This window comes from Oryctolagus cuniculus, chromosome 5, assembly GCF_051225735.1.
Source record: "Oryctolagus cuniculus isolate XC-2025 breed Fujian yellow rabbit chromosome 5, ASM5122573v1, whole genome shotgun sequence".
Lineage (NCBI taxonomy): Eukaryota > Metazoa > Chordata > Mammalia > Lagomorpha > Leporidae > Oryctolagus > Oryctolagus cuniculus.
Window position 1 is genome coordinate 43894894 of NC_142871.1, and position 18335 is coordinate 43913228.

The 18335-nt window shown below is 43.7% G+C and overlaps 1 protein-coding gene across 8 annotated transcripts in view; it reads right to left on the bottom strand.

The window, feature by feature from the left end:
• The window catches only part of NCOA7 (nuclear receptor coactivator 7), a 162484-nt gene that overhangs the window by 124541 nt on the left and 19608 nt on the right, over window positions 1-18335 (bottom strand). For 7 of the 8 annotated variants that reach the window (XM_070073629.2, XM_008263471.5, XM_008263473.5 and 4 more), the window contains exon 2: window positions 11824-11934. In XM_070073629.2, coding sequence (XP_069929730.2) covers window positions 11824-11873 — 50 coding nt within the window. In that variant the 5' untranslated portion in view covers window positions 11874-11934. Of the gene's footprint in view, window positions 1-11823; window positions 11935-12354; window positions 12472-18335 lie in introns of those variants that run through there. The other variant, XM_070073628.2, reaches the window with a different exon arrangement.

The window sequence follows — 18335 nt, forward strand, 5'->3', positions numbered from 1 at the left end:
TAATGTATGATAAGCAATGTAAATGTCCCTTAAGAGCCTCTTGGTCTGAGCTTAATTGAGAAATAGGAAATGTAAGCCATAAGCAACATTACAATGCAGGCAAGAGTTAATGATAACAATATTGTTAAAAAAGGCAATTACAAATTTTTTGTAAGAAATGGTTTTGAAACATTCTTAATCTTTTTTAGATTAAAAAAAGTGTTGAATTGTGAAAACCTCTTAACAAAACTGCTGAATCCTGAAAATTCTGTGGTGATAAAAACTGAGACTCAAAAACCATTTATATCCTACAGTTAAGAAGCTGTTTCAAATATTCTTAGTCTGTCAGTTTGTCAGCAAATATTTAACATTTGTTACATACCAATCTCTATTAAACACTGAGGGTGACCTGAACTATTAAAGGCTCCACCCCCTAGATGGCCACTCAAGAGGAGACTGACTGTAAACACATAAACAAACAAGCAAGAGCTATGAAGGTCATGCAAGAGAATATTCCTGGGCAGTGCTGTGATTGCATACGACACAACAGCCATCAACGATGGTTCCCTGAACCTGAAATCAGTATGGTTTCCAGTAAAGTCAACTAAAACATTCTACTACTAAAGCCATCTATGATTTTCTTCCTATTTACTGTGTTATGATGCTAATAGGCTGTTCTAATCTCCCTTTCAAAGTAAAATTATTTCACACAATGTAAACTGAGACAATGCAGAATGAAGAAAAACAGAGATATAAACGCGGTAAATAGGGATTCAGGGATTCAGGATTCAGAACTGCCATTGTGAGGCTAAGTAATTGGGGGCAAGTCCTTAACCTCCTAAACAATAAATTAATCATCTGCATTTATATCTACTGTATGATCATTGTGAGGAATGTCTTGAAAGCACTTTGTAAAGTACTTACAAGTTGGGGTGGATGCTGTGGCACAGCAGGTGGAGCCACAGCTTGGGACACCTGCATCCCATACTGGAGTACTCGGGAGGCAGTCCTGCCTCCACTTCTGATCCAGCTTGCTACTAATGGAGCAGATGCTAAGACAGCAGATGATGGCTCAAGTATGTGGGTCCTTGCCACCTATGTGGGAGACCGGGATAGAGTTCCTAGCTCCCAGCTTCATCCTGGACCAGCCCCAACTGTTAGTCATTTAGTGAGAGAATTAGGAGATAAGTGATCTCTCTCTCTCTCTCAGTCCACCGCCAGACAGACACACACACACACACACACATGCATACACATTCTCTCTCTCCCCTTCTAGTTCTGGTTTTCAAATGAATTATAAAAATTATAAAGATAATTGATAATGAATCTTGATGTGAATGGGATGGGAGAGGGAGCAGGAGATGGGATGGTTGCAGGTGGGAGGGAGGTTAAGGGAGGAAAAAGCCACTATAATCCAAAAGTTGTACTTTGGAAATCTATATTTATTAAATAAAAGCTGAAAAAATATAAAAAGTACCAACAAATGCCATTAGTATTAACTTTTATGAAAATCAGTAGGCACAGTGAAATTCACAGAATAAAATGACCAAATATTAAGATGATACAGAGTAAATGCAGACTGGATCCTTAAAACTGCTCTATTTGCTTTTTTTTTTTTTTTTCTGACAGGCAGAGTTAGACAGTGAGAGAGAGAGAGATAGAGAGAAAGGTCTTCCTATTTCCGTTGGTTCACCCCCCAAATGGCCACCACGGCCGGCGCATTGTGGCCAGCGCGCTGTGCTGATCCGAAGCCAGGAGCCAAGAGCCAGGAGCTTCCTCCTGGTCTCCCATGTGGGTGCAGGGCCCAAGCACTTGGGCCATCCTCCACTGCCTTCCCAGGGCCACAGCAGAGAGCTGGACTGGAAGAGGAGCAACCGGGACTGAATCAGGCGCCCCAACCAGGACTAGAACCCGAAGTGCCGGTGCCGCAGGCGGAGGATTAGCCTAGTGAGCCGCAGCGCCGGCCTCTATTTGCTGTTGAAATCTTAACACAATTAAAACCTGTGATATGATAGAATATCTAAATCCAACAACTGGTAGTATGTTTCTTCTCAAATTTCAGACATACTAAGAATGGTCAAATCTTCTCTAATGGCCTTTAGCCAGCAATAAAAAACAATCTACAGCCTGTTAACTAAAGAAAGGGCAGAGTTCATATCACACCCCTCTACCCACGTGGTTCATTCACTCTTACAACGGGCATTACAGAAAGAGACAGTTCTTTCCTAGGGCTCAAAGTCTGCCTCTGTGAGTCTGGAGACACAGAATACATCCTGATGTCAACCACTGCGTGGATGTCAGCCAGCCCTGCCCAGGTGATGCCTTCCACGGGATCTCAGGTCCTAACCAAGAGGCAAACAGAGGCTTTCGGCTTAAATGCATTTCTGCATTCATTTCTACTATGGGCAATTATTCTTTTGGACAAGATGTTATCTTAGAGTAGAAAGTGGAAAACTGCAATGCAAGACCCTGACTCACACAGGCAGAGTACTACTGCATGTTCCCTATTGCCTTGGCTGGTTAATACTCTGGCGCTAAATATACTATGGATGGATAAAACTAACAAGACAGGTGGTATGGGATATCTTCAAATCATAAACATGTTACTTTTAAAATGTTACTTTTTTTAAGTCAGATCTTTAGAATCCAGAATACATTTCTCCAAATTAGTTTACAATGTACAAATTAACATTAAGCTGCCAGGACTCAACCCACACTGTGAAGAGAGCAGGTCAGGCAAGCTGTGTTCTAGTCTTTGCCACCAAGGTGTCACACAGCCTTGGGCAAGCAGCACAGGGTCCAGGACAGAGGTGGGCTCAAATCCTCCTTTGCTTACCTGCTGTGTCACTGCACTGAAGTTATTCAACTCCTTTGAGTCCAAATTCCCCCAGCAGTCAAATCATATTTGGGCATCAAAATTTCTATTTATTAGCTTTTAGGTATAAAAACAATCTGGATCCATTTTTACAAGCTTGTGTCACAGCAAGGCATGTACAGAAAGGATAGTACTCACACCAAGTACTGAGGTAAGGTGCAGCTCGTAGCTAAAGGTGACTGGCCTAGGTCCTTGGCCACCCCATCCCTGCCTGGCGACTCTGAGGGCTGAGAGGGTCCATATCTCCAGCACATGCGAGACTTCATAGGATGCCAAGCAACAGAGGTAGTGGGGCTCTGATTCCCAATTTTATGCATGGAAAGCCACAGAGCCAGCACATCTGTCCACCAAGCCTCGTGGACATGTGGTCCAACTGTTAAACAAAAGGATGCTTCACATTTCTCAAGGCCATTTAGACCACAATATATAATTCAGTTTTATCATATTCTAGAGCCTAGCGATGCCAACAAATCATCTTTGGGAAACTATGATTCCAACTTGTAATGTTGTCATTGCTCTCTGATCTGAATGCCAAGAACAGTTCACAGGATGGGACTAGGGCATCAATATGAGAACTATGTGATGAAGAGGGCACAGATGGGTACAGGAGGCTAGGTATGGTTTGTTATCAAAGGGGTGTTTGAGGGGGCAGGCACTGTGGCACAGTTGGTTATGCAGCCAGTTGGGGAGTGAACCACTGAGTGCAGGATGGACGATCTCTCTCTTGCTTTCTCACTCTCTCGCTGTCTCTTCCTCTCTGTAAGTAAATACATAATTTTTTAAAGAATATTTGAATACCTACTGTAGCAGGCATTCTCGCTCTATCAGCTCAATTTTCACAACTATACTGGTTTGTTTTGTTTGAATGGAAAAGTTATATAACTTCCTAAACATGCACACTAAAAAAACTATGCAGTAGGTTCAAATGGTCTGCAAATCCTCTTCCCTGAAGAATGGGATGAAGGACCAGCAGCTCAGCCCTGGTCTTCCCTGTGGTATACCATTTGGGCTTCTTCTTCTCCCCATTTTTAGCTGGGATGCTGCATTTAGCAATTGAAGAGATGGAAGGTAAAAGAAGTTTAGGAAACTTGCCCAAGGTATACACAGCAGTGATTTTCAAATATCAGGTCTTCTGCTTGAGGTCATAAGCTCACGGTCGTTGTACTGCCAGGGCAGAGGCTGGGGAGAGGGGTGAGGAGGTATCTGAGAAGTAGGGTGGGAGCTAAGGCTGGTTCTACACTCTGCATCCATCACCACGGAGGCGGCCAGAGGTGGCAGGGATTGTGGTGCCAGCTCTGCAGTGGTTGGTAAGAGCAGAGATGCAGTGGGAGTGGCCGTTCTGCTTCTCTTGATAACCAGGGAATACTGGTGGTGGGAGCCAGCAGATCTAGGGAGGGGGGACCTGGAGGAGGCAGGGTCTGCTGATGACGCTTTATCACTCAGAGTCCATGCACAAGCCCTCCCACACCTTATCAGAGACAAACGTAAACCTTCCAAGGCACACCACTTCCATTCAAAAATACAAATGTATTTTTGGTGTCTTCAGTTAATCATTGATTCTGAAAAATACACTTTCAAAGCACTTTCAAGCACACATACAAATAGCATAGGGGGATCTACATGAAACTCACAAAAACCAAATAATGTCAAATGAGTATGGAGGAAGACAGCCCCATATGGCACTACTGGAAAAAGACCTGCATTCCAACCACAAGCAGGAGAAGAGGAAGTGGGGGTCCTGATCACACACAGACAAACAGGACAGAAAGCAGAATCTACTTGCGTCAGTGAGTTCTCATTTATTCTCAATATCTGTCAGGGATCACAGAATTAATACACCTATAAGACTCTGCTTTTGAACACAGCAATTCTTTGCAAACCCATGGGAAAGGATCTCATGACTCATTTGTTCTGGAATGAACAACACTACACTGCAGCTCCTGAAACCAGGGGGGCCAAGGTGAGGAGATCCTGAAAACGTACCAGGACCTCCCCAGAATGAATCTGGAAGTGATACTAACCCACCCTTGCTGTTTCAACTTGCACAGCAGTATTTCAAGATAAGCTATGAGGAAGGAAGGACCAGGTGACACTCAAATCACTAAATTTTGAACCAAACATCAAAATAGCATCTTTTAAATTTAACTTCGATGCTACATTCAGAGAGACAGCCATCAACAAAGGAGTTCTGGTAAAGAATCACTTACCCAAACAGTCACACAGTGTTTAGGAAGCTGCATGATAAGATATCACTCGCACCATGTAACCACCGCAAAGGGGACCAGGAAGGAGCAAGGCCCAAACGGAAGTGAAAGGCAAGTTCTGGGGTTTCAGATACACCACTGTGGTAGCAGGCAGAACCTCAGGGAAAGTCCTTGCTTTCTTCTGACCACGAGCAAACAGCTGAGACAGGTGGCGTGACTCAGTAAGAGAAAACTGTGGGGTCCTCACTTTGGTCTGCCCTTAATGTTCCTCTGCAGACAGCTTGCTTCCATGGCCTCTAAGTACTCTACTGCAGAGAAACCTGCCCCATGCTGTCAGAAACCGGCATCCAGGTGACTTCTGTCAGTGATTCTTCTTTACGACAGTGGCACAGTTTTGTCAAAGGCATTTGAAAAGAAGCAAAACTTTGGCTCTCTTCTAATGACGGGGTTTGGGGGATTGTGTTTTTTTTTTTTTTTTAATCACTTTTTGCTTTTAATAGCTTGACCATTTCTGGTCATTGTATTATAATAAGGAAACTACAGGCTTGTTTTCTCTCTTTCTCAGCTTCCTCTCTGTCACTTCCCAATAACAAATCATGTTGAATATTATTTCTTTTTTTTTTTTTAAAGATTTATTTATTTGAAACACAGAGCTACAGAGAGAGAGCCAGAGAAGGAGAGAGATGTCTTCCATCCACTGGTTCACTCCCCAAATGGCTGCAGTGGCTGAGGCTTGGTCAGGCAGAGTCAGGAGCCAGGAGCTTCTTCTGGGTCTCCCACATGGGTGCAGGGGCCCAAGAACTTGAGCCATCTTTCAGAGCTTTCCCAAGAGCACCAGCAGTAATCTGGATTGGAAGTGGAGCAGCCAGGACTCGAACCGGCGCCCATATGGGATGCTGCCACTGCAGGGCACAGCTTTAACCTGCTGCCACAGCGCCAACCCCAAGTACTATTTCAATAGCACTCCAGATTTATGCCCTTATCTTACATCTCCCAAGGTTGCATTTAAGCGCTTTTGGATATGTTTTTCTTTTTAGCCTCAGAATACTTTTCAGAAGAAGTCAAGGTAGGCATTTGACATATCAAAGGCGATAAAACTGCTATTCTTCCAGAACAGTTTGGGTTGTGTTCTCAGTTTAAGAGTCGCCCCTTACTCTACATTTTAGGGACATGAAGAGCTTTAACACTGAGCAGGTGGCTATTCAAGAACTGCCCATTACTTTTATTATTGGAATCACTTTGGATTCAGGTGAAAAGGCACACACCTTTTTAAAAACACCGTGCAGGGCATCCATAGGCAAACCAAAAAAAAAAAAATCTCATACAAAAATTAACTTGAAATGGGTAATAGCCTTAAATATAAAATATACATTATAAAACCCTTAAGAAAAAACCTTCAAAATCTAGAGTTAGGCTGAAGACTGTCAGAATTGACACCAAAAGCATAATTCACAAAAGAAGAAATTGATAAATTGAAACATATTAAAATTAAATTTTTGCTTTACTAAAGACTCTGATAAGAACATAAGAAAACAAGCCACAGAGCTGAGCATTGTGCTACAGCTGGCTAAGCCACAGCTTGGTACCCACATTCCATATAGCAGTGCCTGGTTTGCACCCCAGCTCTTTCACTTCCAATCCAGCTTCCTGCTAATGTATCGTCTGGGAGGCAGCAGGCGATGGCCAATGGCCCAAGTACTTGGGTCTCTGCTACCTAACATGGGGGACCTGGACTGAGTTCCATACTCTTGACTTCAGCCTGGCCCCGTCCTGGCTGTTGCCAGCATCTAGGGAATGAACCAGCAATAGATCTCTCTCTCTCTCTCTCCCCCAAATAAAATGAAAAGCAAATCAACCAACAAACAAAAACAGGCCACAGGCTGGGAGAAAATGTTTGTAAACCGCATATATGATTAAGGATTAATATCTATAACATATAAAGATTTCTCAAAATTCAACAGTAAAAAAAAATGAACAATTCAATTAGTAAATGGCAAAGACATGAAAAGAGATTTCACTGAATTCAGGAGATATACAGATGGCTAATAAGCACATGAAAAGATGCTTAATTTCATCAGTCAGGAAGGAAAACAAACTGAAACCTCAGCAAGCTATCGCTACACACTTAACAGAATGGCACCAGCACTGTGGCAAAGCAGGTGAGGCTGCCGGTTGTGGTGCTGGCATCCCACATCACAGCACTCTCAGACATTTATCCCAGAAGCTGAAAACCGATGTCCACACAAAAGCTCACATATGGCTGATTCGAGCATCTCTGCTCATGGCAGTTCAAGTTGGAAACAACCCCACTGTCTGTTAATAAGTAAATGACTAAAAAGCTGTGATAGATTCCCCACCGCGAAAGACTACTAAGCAATAAGAAAAAAGAAACCACTGATAAATGCAGCATTTTGGACGGATCTCACAGGAATTATGCCAAGTTAAAAAGCTAATTGCCAAAGGTTATATAGTATATGAATCCACTTATATAGTATTCTTGAAATAACAAATTACAGAAATTGAGGGTGTGTTAGTAGTTGTCGGGGTGGCAGGTTTGTATGGGAGTTGAGCATTAGCTATGAAAGGTGGGATCCCTTTTACAGAATTGTTCTGTACGTTGGCTGTCATGGTGGATACTGGTGGGTATCTGTACATGTGATAAAAAAAAAACACAGGCACGGTGAGTGCTTGGAACCATACTGAAATCTGAATAGAGTTGGTGGATTATATCCATGTCAATGTCCTAGTGTGATATTATATTATAGGCTTGTAAATGTTAGTGTTGGGGTCCACTGGAAAAAGAACACAGGGTATCTATTATGAATCTATAGTTATCTCAACATAAAGTTAGATGGTTCTTATTTATTTTTTTAAGATTTATTTATTTGAAAGGAAGAGTGAGAAAGAGAGAGACAGAGACAGAGGAAGAGAGGGATTTTCCATCTGTTGGCTCTTTCCCCAAATGCCCACTGTAGTCAGGGCTGGGCCAGAATGAAGCGAGGAGCCGGGATCAGAGTGGAGCAGCCAGGACTCAAACCAGCACCCATATGGGGTGCTGGCATCACAGGTGGTGGCCTACCCACTGTGCCACAATACTGGCCCTGGTTCTTATTTATTCTAAACATCCTATCTCCTATCTAACATTTCACCTGTTAGATGCCTGATTTCTTCCTTCCACAATCTTGTTACTCTCTGGTTCTGAACACCAGAAGACATTTCACCACAACTAGTAAATTAAATTCTGCTTTCCATGACCTGTGTTGTGGTACTGACTGTGATGCCAGCATCCTGTATCTGAGCACTGGTTCAGGTCCATGCTGTTATGCTCCCAAGTCAGCTCCCTACTAATGTGCTGGGGAACTTAGCAGAAGATGGCCTTTGTATGTGGACCTCAGCCTCCCAAGGGAGAATCAGATGGAGTACTGTCGCTCCCCCTCTTCGTGGAGGAACGACACAGGACCCTGCGCTGTTCTTTCGTCTGCTCGGCCCTCCCCGGGTTTGCTGCTGGTTCTTCCCGGGTTGGCTACTGTCCCTTCCACCTCCGTGGAAGGGCAGTTCCCCCTGGCCACATTCCCCACTTCCGCAGGGGAGCGGCACACCGCCGGCCGGCTTTCTCGGGGGCTGCACAGGTGTTCCCCTTAGATGTTCCCCTTAGATGTTCCCTGTGCATGCCGTCTCTCTCCTCCTTTATAGTCCTCCTCCGCCAATCCCAACTCGGCTGCCCACACGCCGAGTACGCTGCTCTCCTCCAATCAGTAGCAAGTCCTACAGTTTATTGGTTGAACTGGAGGCAGCTGTGCGGAAGCTGTTTACTTCTCTCCCAGCGCCATATTGTGGGAGAGCAGATGCATAGAATAAGTCTTAATTCCAGTAACTCAGTCTAGTCCGGTTTGCTCCCCACAGATCCCCCTTTCTTTTTATTTTTGGCGTTGATACGCGCCTGTCTTCGGTGTCCCGCGGCACACACTCTGCTCTACTTGCTAGAGTTGCCACAGGTTCTTACAAGTCCTATCAATCAGGCAAACCGAATCCGGGTCCTCTCTTCGCCATGTTGTGAGGAGGTTTTTAGGCGCTGATGCGTGCCTGTGTTCGGTGACCTGCGGCTCATACTTTGGTCGAGCCGCCTGCTGGCGCTTACCGCCTTACTAATCAGGCAGACCGAATCCAAGCTTTCTCATTGCCATGTTGTGGGGTGACTTATTGGTGTTGATAACGTGCCTGTCTTCGGTGACCTGCGGCGCATAAGCTGCTAGCCGCCCGCAGGTGCTCACCGCCTCCCTAATCAGGCAGACCGAATCCAAGCCTTCTAATTGCAGTATTGTGGGGAGGCCTTTCTGATGTTAATTCGTGCCTGTCTTCAGTGACCTGCGGCGCATAAGCTGCTAGCCGCCGCAGGTGCTCATCGCCTCACTAATCGGGCAGACCGAATCCAAGCTTTCTCATTGCCATGTTGAGGGGAGGCCTTTCTATTTCTCTATTTCTCTATCTCCGGGCATTCCTATTTCTCCCATTTTACTTCTATCTTCCAGCATTCCTATTTCTCTCATTTTACTTCTAAACTTCTGTTCCTCTTATCCCCGCGGCTTCCCGCTCTCATTTTACTTCTAAACTTCTGTTTCTCTTATCCCCGCGGCCTCCCGGCGCCCGCCCCGAGGCTATTTCTCGGAGGCTTTCCGGCTGAGCCGCTTCAGCCCGCGTCTCTCTCATCTGCGCGGCTCGGCTTTGCGTGCACACTCCGCGGTCTCGCACTTAGCCCAGCGTTCCCTATCTACTTGTGCCCCGCACGCTCTCTCTGCGCACGGCAGCCTCCGCGAGTCACACAGCGTCACTTACGTCTCCACCACTAGCATTCAATCCAAGTTCCCCGGGCTAGCCTGGCGAATTCAACCCAGCTCACGTCTCCGCCCCACGGTTTGGCTTCCCGTCCTTTGCTCCCCGGGCTAATCAGACGGATCCCAACCAGGCTTACGTTTCCGCTTCTGGTTTTAACTTTTCGCCCCCTATTCCCGGGCTAACTTGAGAATCCCAAAGTGGCTTTCGTCTCCGCCTCGGCCTGCCCCCCGCGGCTTCAATTTCCCTAACATTTTTCTCTACCCGGTATGTTTCCCCAAGCTTTCCTCCAACAATACTCCTCCCTCATTTCTCCTGGCCTCTCCCCACAGTCCGCATCCGAGTCTGTTTGTTCTAGCTTTCACTTTCGCTTTCGACCTTAGAGATTTCTCCCAGCTTTCCCCCCGTAGTCCGTATCTGAGTCTATGCCTAGGCTTTCAATAGCTCCTTCCGGCACCTTTTTCGTCCGGCTTTTCCCTAGGCTGTTTGCTAGTCTCTCTTTCCGATATTTTCCCTAGGCTGTTTGCTAGTCTCTCTCTCTGATATTTTCCCAGTTCTTCCCGTTTCTTCCCTCCTAAGTTTGCTATCCGTCCTAGGTTTCCTATCCGAGTCACGGCACCAGAGTACCTGGCTCTTGGCTTTGGACTGGCCCAGTCCCAACCAATGTGGCCATCTGTATCTCTGTGTGTGTGTGTGTGTGTGTGTGTGTGTCTGTCTGTCTGTCTGTCACTTTGCCTTTCAAATAAAAAATCTTGCTTCCCCAAAAAATCCTTCTTCATGGTTCATTACTCCTAACTGGAGCACGCCCTTGAGAGACAGCCATATGTTTGAATGCTGACTCGAACCCTCCATAAAATAGACATAAGACTCTGAGTCTTAACTACCTCGCTGGCAAAGTGAGCATAAACGAACCTATGTCAGAGACTGATTTAATATAAATAATGAAGTACTTATATAGCCAGTCCTTAAATTATTTCTATAAACTAACCTATGTCAGAGACTGATTTAATATAAATAATGAAGTACTTATATAGCCAGTCCTTAAATTATTTCCTTCCTTTTCCTATGAGCAACCTAAAATTCAGCATAATTTTTGGATAAATACATCAACAAAACAAATTTTGGATTAAGTTCCAAGACTTATATTTAAGAAACAGGAAATGTATCTTTAAGGAGCATGCTTTGGGAACTGGGGATGGAATGAGGTTAAATTCAGACCTTAATAATTATTTCAATTTAATAGAACACAAAGATCAATCTATAAAAAAGAATATTGTCTGAGCGTGAAAAAATTCTATCAAAATGATTTATAAATGTTTAACATGTCATTCATTTTATTATGATTAGTGAGTGTGCCACAAAGAAGTTTAAGCCTATAAACAGTAACCAATCGCATACTAGATTGCTTATGTACATATGTGAAAGAGTTTAAGCCTTAAAAGTGACACATATTCCAATGCCTTAATTTCCCCTACTCCGCCTATCTACAAAAACACTTTTTAGTAATGGACACCCCATAAGGTGGTAAGCTTGAACTGTGTCACAGACTTTTGCCAATTAAGCTACAGTATGGCAGGAACTAAGCCTATGCAACTTAAAATTCAAGGTAAGTCACCAAACATGAAATTCAGAGCTACCTGCAGGTCAGTGCAGGCCGCTAGATTCTCTTAGCAGCACTGGCCTGGGAGAACTGGCCAAGAAAGAGTAGAACCAAATGTTACCCCTCTAACACAATTAAGAAAAAGGATGAAGCAAAATATTTTGAACGACAGATATATTTTGAAAATACTCTGAAAGACAGATATTCCCTCTACTGATTACCTGCTCTATACATGAAGTCACAAAACAAAAAAGGGCAAGCAAAACTTACAAAGTCTTCATAGATATATAAATGCTTTTTAAGTACAGAAACAACTTTGCAAAGTCAATGCTTACCGAGCAAAATAACTTTGTTTCCGTTCCTTCTTTTCTTCCTTGGTATCCATAATAAACAATCAAAAGTGCAAAGTATTTGTAAAAGTCCGTTTTGATCAACGAATCATAACCCTGTAATAAAAAATAACAAAGCAACTGTAATTAAGAAGTTTATAATGGCCAATACTAAGAATAAAGCAGGGTAGAACTACATGGCTTGAAACAAATGAAAGACAAACTTTAACCAGGAAACACAGTCACATGAGTCAAACACAAAACACAAATGCTCCTGAGAGAGAAAAAAATGCAAAACTACCCTGAAAATAGAGATGTCAAACTAAAAAAGGGGCTGATGAAAAGCCCAACTAAAGAGTTTTCCTCATAGTAACAATTATTTCAAAATGTACACAAATGAAAACTTCACTGACTTCGGACAATTGTAGCCTAGCTATGCAGGTGCAATTTTTTTTTTAATGTTGTGAACTCATAATCCATCTTTCCAAGTAATTCACAACAAATATGGCACATAGGTAACTATGCAAAAAGGCTCACTTAGGTGTTTTATAAGAATGTTCTTTCTTTAAAAATAAAAATAACCACAGTGTTCCGCTTTATATTAGGAAAGGAGCCAGCAAGTATATCCCACTCGAGCAAATGTGGAAATGAAAGTACAGAGACCCAGGAAGCTGTTCTTGAACGGCTTCAAACGCTTGCCTCTCCCTCTCCCCACCCCTGCCACCCCACCTACGCTTGCCAGCAGAGCTTTAAACCTATAATAAAAGGTTGTCTCCAGATCAATCTTCCTTAAATACCACATTCATTACATGCTCTCCTGTTCAAAAATTTCCAATGGCTGCTGACTGCCTGATTTGCCAATCTACACCTTCTGCATTAACACTCCTCGAATCTGTCCTTTCACCCTGAAGCAAAAGGACGTTCACCAATCACTTGAATCAAAAAGGGCAAAAGACATTCATCCATCAACATTCCTTGCTAATTCATTATAATTCAGTATGCAATGTGGTGCACAAGTCATACTGCACGAAAGGTATCGTGTTAACTACTGAAGACCAAAGACAATGAGTCATGATATTTGCTCTCATGGAATTTACTGTGAGGGTTGACACTGAGGTTTTTAAGACAATGGGATGTGTGTTATGGAGAAGGGACCAGGTACCAAGAGAGCCTAGAGGAATAACACTTAACCAGCTCAGCCATTCCACAGTGTGCATTTTTTAAATACCATGTTATATATGATGAACACAAGTTTTTTACTTGTCAATTAAAATAACAATTTTTTTAAGATTTTTTTTTTAATTTATTTGAAAGAGTTACAGAGAGAAGAGGCAGAGAGAGAGAGACAGAGAGAGAGCTCTTCTAACCACTGGTTCAATCCTCAAATGGCTGCAAAGGCTGGAGCGGCACCAATCCAAAGCCAGGAGCCAGGAGCAGCTTCTTCATCTTCCACAACAATGCAGGGGCCCAAGGACTTGGGCCATCTTCTACTGCTTTCCCAGCCCATAGCAGGGAGCTTGATCAGAAGCAGCCAGGGCTTGAACCAGCACCTGTATGAGATGCTGGCATTGAAGGAGGCATTTTTACCCATTATGCCACAGTGTTGGCCCCAATAACAATTAAAAAAATCACACTTAACTTCATGCAGGAACCACCTCATGCATGCCTCTCACACACTAAGGTTGTTGTTAAGTATGAGGGAAGCAGGTAGAGCTTGCACAAAATCAAGAAGGGAAAATAGTTCCCTCTGCTCCAAGGTATAATGTGATGCAGGGTAATGGTGGGAGCTATGGATAAGGACAGGGGAGATCAGGGTTGTGGAAGATCCTGTGCTATCTAAAGCACTTGACCTTAATCCGAGCCACGGGTGATGCCTGGCCCACTCCACTGCACTGTCAACGTCACTAAATATTCATTCTGTGCCCAATGGCAGTGTTTGCAGCAGCCAGTACCAAATGGATCGGGGCTGGCTGACAAGAGAAAACCAATTTTCTCCTCCCTGATATATAGGAAAAGAAGCCACCAAAGGGTTTTACTTGTGGGGTTATGGCATAAAGAGGTCGTAGAGGTAGAAGACAAAATAGGAACAGGGTGAAGTAGACTCATTAGAAAGAAATGACAGTAAAACTTGCTGAGAGAAGATGCCCAAACAAAGGCAGCAATTGCTGGTATAGCAAGAGGGGGGATGAATTCAAGAAACAGTAAAGAGGCTGGCACTGTGGAGCAGCAGGTAAGGCCGCTGCCGCCTGCAGTACCAGCATCACATATGGGCACCGGTTCAAGTCCCAGCTGCTCCTCTTCTGATCCAGTTCTGCTATGGGCTGAGAAAGCAACAGAAGATAGCCCAAGGCCTTGGGCCTCTGCACTCACATGAGAGACCTGGAAGAAGCTCCTAGCTCCTGGCATTGGATTGGCAAAGCTCCAGCCGTTGTGGCCATCTGGGGAGTGAACCAGTGGATGGAAGACCTCCTCTCTCTCTCTCTCTCTCTCTTTCTCTCTTTCTCTCTGCCTCTGCCTCTCTGTAACTCTGCCTTTCAAATAAATATAGATCTTAAAAAAAAAAAAGATAGTTAGGAGGCAAATGAGCTGGTGACTCATTCAATGTAGATGACACAGAAGAGGAAGCAATGAAGAATGGCTTCCCAATTTCTGCTTCAGTGGCTGGGAGGACTAGGACATCAAAGGATACAATATGCAGGGTAAAGGCAGACTGCACATGGGAGAGATGAAGATCAGTGTGGGACAGTTTGCCTTTTGGGATAGCCAGCTGGGGACATTCACCAGATCTTCGATCACATGGAAAGTTCAGGAGGGCAGTGAGGGCTACAGAAAAAACTTAGGAATTAACAGCATATGGTTATACTTAGGGATAAAAAGAAATGACAAAACAATAGGGTGATGAAGTCAGCCCTAAGGCATGACAGCTATGTGTAAGGCACTGTAGAGAAGTCGTGGGGACACTGTCTCAACCCAGTTTATCTCCCTGCCATGCCTCTATCCTGAAGGAGTTTATCATCCAGTGGGAAAGTAAGAGATGCAAACAACCAAAATATTTGGTAGTCACTGCAGCTTTCCAATGAACAGTCCTGAGACCCCAGAGGACAAAAGGCTCAATTTTGATGGAGGCGCGAAAGCTAAACTTTCAGGGTGGTGAGTGTTTCAACAGGTACACAAGAGAGACAAGGAATCTGAGATAGAGGAGGCTAACGCTTGGGCAACAGAATGAGAGGGAAAAGGGCAAGGCACATTCTGCCAGGAAGCACACAGTGAGCATCCCGGATGCCTGCCTGCCTGCCTGCCTGCCTGCAGCCGCTTACTTCAACATATTAACTCTAAGTTATCTCTATTAACCCTTACAACCACATTCCAAGTTAGGTATCTCTTCTTCCTTTCAAAGAAGGCTGAGAGATACTAATGAATTTCCCTAATTCAACAGCATCAGCCATAGTTGAGAAGGATTTAAATACAGCTGGTTATACATTCCAGTGTCTTTCTGTAATGTTTGGGGCCAGAAAGCATGTTGAGGAGAGCAAGACAAAGTAGTCTGGAATCAACAATATCCAATGCCTCTGCACACATTCTACAGGGACAGAGATGCACCTGCCCCCTGGACGGCGGTCACTGAAAGCCTCCAGCAGGACTTCTCCATGGAGTAGTGGGAGTGGAAACCATACTACAAGGAAACCATACTACAACAAGTTAACACTTATTCCCAAATTGGAATGATGAAAGGAAGAAGAAAAATCAAAGACTGTGACCGTGTGTCCAGCTCTCGTTAGCGCCACCTCACACTGTGGTTTGCACCCACTCCACAGCCCTGTGCCTTTGCCCTCACCTCAGTCCTTCCCCAGATCTGAGGGTCTTGCACCTAGCATGAGTATCAGTTCTCCCCTTCTGACCACACCTAGCATGAGTATCAGTTCTGCTGTAAAGCCTTCCCTGACACTTGTGTGCTTGTCTCTCTCCTCTCTTAGGACATATTTCACATTTTATCTTACTGCAAGGGAGACCTGAAAATGTTCATGCAAAGGAGGAATTCAAAGATAAGTCTGCAAGTGGGCATTTAGCTTAGCAGTTAAGACATGGGATGGGATGCATATCTCCTACATCAGTGTTTGGTTTTGAGTCCAAGCTGTGGCTGCTGATTCCAGCTTCCTGCTAGGATCTCTAATGTCTTTCAGTAATCTTTGGAGCCAGAAAGCATTTTGAGGTGAGCCAGAGAAAGTAGTCTGGAAACTACAATGTCCAGTGCTTCCTGGGAGGCAATGGTGATGGCTCAAGTAATCGGTCACAGCGACTCACATGGGAGAACTGGACTGAGTTTCTGGCTCTCGGCTTCGACCTGGCCCACTGTCAGCCATTGTAGGCATTTAACCAGTGAACCAATGGATGGGAGCTTTCTTTTTCTTTCTGCCTTTCAAATAAAATAAACTAATTAAACTTAAAAATGTTTTGATTCCAAAATTTTTGAAATCCACAGTTTTTCCATACACATGTTGCAATGAACTTTTTGAATACCACTTGTATGCACATATTAAAATTATTTGGCACCAAAATCCACACAATTCCATTTTACACAGTTTTTTTAAATTTATTTATTTTATCTGAAGAGATATAGAGAGGCAGAACAGAGAGAGAGAGAGAGAGGGAGAGAGAGAGAGGGAGAGGTCTTCCATTTACTGGTTCACTCTCCAATGGCCTCAATGGCTGGAGCTGTGCCAATCCAAAGCCAGGAGCCAGGAGCTTCTTTCAGTCTCCCAAGTGTGTGTAGGGGCCCAAGGACTTGGGCCATCTTCTACTGCTTTCCCAGGTCATAGCAGAGAGCTGGATCAGAAGTGGAGCAGTTGGGACTAGAATCGGCGCCTATATGGGACGCTGGTACCGCAAGCGGCTTTACCTGCTACGCCACAGCATTGGCCCCTTTCCACAAACTTTTTGAAGAATCATTGTACTTTGGAAAAAAAAAAACATTTTATCTAGGCTCCTCAATCCCAAACTCTAAATTCCTTCAAATTAACTGCCACCATGTCTCATACTTTCCTTACACTTCCTTCCAGAGATGTAGGCAGAAAATTCATCCAAGAGCTAAGCAAAGAGTTAACTTAACCCAGAACTTGGGATAAGGTCAATTATATGGGAGACTGATTCAAGTCTATAAGTAAGAATTCCACCCAAATTAAGAATTGAGGATGCAGAGTCACGCCAGCCTCCCTCAGACTCCAGAGAAAATCAGAATCCCAGGCCCTTGTTACTGTCCTGGGCCAGGTGGTTTATTTTAAAGTTCCTCTCCTACATGCACAAAAATGTGATGATCTGTTTATTAAGTTTCCCCTCATGAATAAAAATGAGGTCATAACAATCTAATTGGAAATTTTTTATATTACAAGCTGAGCCAGGAACTAGTGCTTGGTTCCAGCAGGAAAATATTGACAAAAATAAACACAAGAGAAAAAGATTAAATGATCCAAGAACTGACATCTGGTGCTGCTGTGTCTACTCAGAACTGGTAAAGCTTTTTTCATTTTTCAATATTCTATTTGGTAAATGAAAGATATGCTCCTTTTTGACTTCTAAGTTTCTGGGAATTCTTATGTGCCTTTAAGCAAGAGAGTCCTTTTGGGTCTAAACCCACCAGCAGATGAACCAGAGAGAGCTCAGCAGAGGAAGCTATAAAAATGATTTGCAGGGCACCACAGAGCAGACTTCATGCTTTGGTAAAGAATCAGAGCTCCTTAAATCAATCTCTAATAGGAACTGCACTCCCATTATAAGTGGAGATAATGGACTTCTTAAAAGCCCTTGGTTCATTTGGTGTTGACTTCGCCTCACATCAATACACTCTAGACTCATCCACACACTGGCTTGTAAGCATCTCCTGCATTTATAGTATGCTCAAGACCGAAAAGGATTTTATGAGGGAGCATACAATGAATGGTCCATGTAAATATTTCTTTTTGCAATCTTTAATCAGTATACTCAACTGAAAGCTAAATTCAGTTCATTATTCACATTAAAATGGCACATACTAATTCTTCCCTTATAGGAGCCTGGCTGAAGACAAAGTGCTTTTTGTATTTCCAGCATAGTGTTCCCTGTTTGAGGCCATGGTACCATTTAGAGAGAACTTCAGAATAGACTGGGTAGAGAGTGCCTAACTATATCAAACCAGCATGCACCTGCACATCACAGGGTGACTTTTGGATTCGCATCCTTGAGCTCTCACGTATGACCAGCTGGATCTAGAAAAAAAACACCAGTGTACCCACGATGCCCATTGGCTGTTTACCCAATAACATGTTTCCTAATATACAAATGAAATCATGGTGGAAACACTGGTTACGGCTCAGTCACGCTGTTTAGCACTTAAGGAACAAGCCAAAATGTACCTTTGCATATGGACATTTCCTCCTGGAATATGCTCACACTCCTATGGAGACATGACAGGTGTGCGGCCTCTCTCAAAGCCACACTGTCATCTAAACAAAGGGTAACTATTCAAATTTCGCTGTTAACCAAGG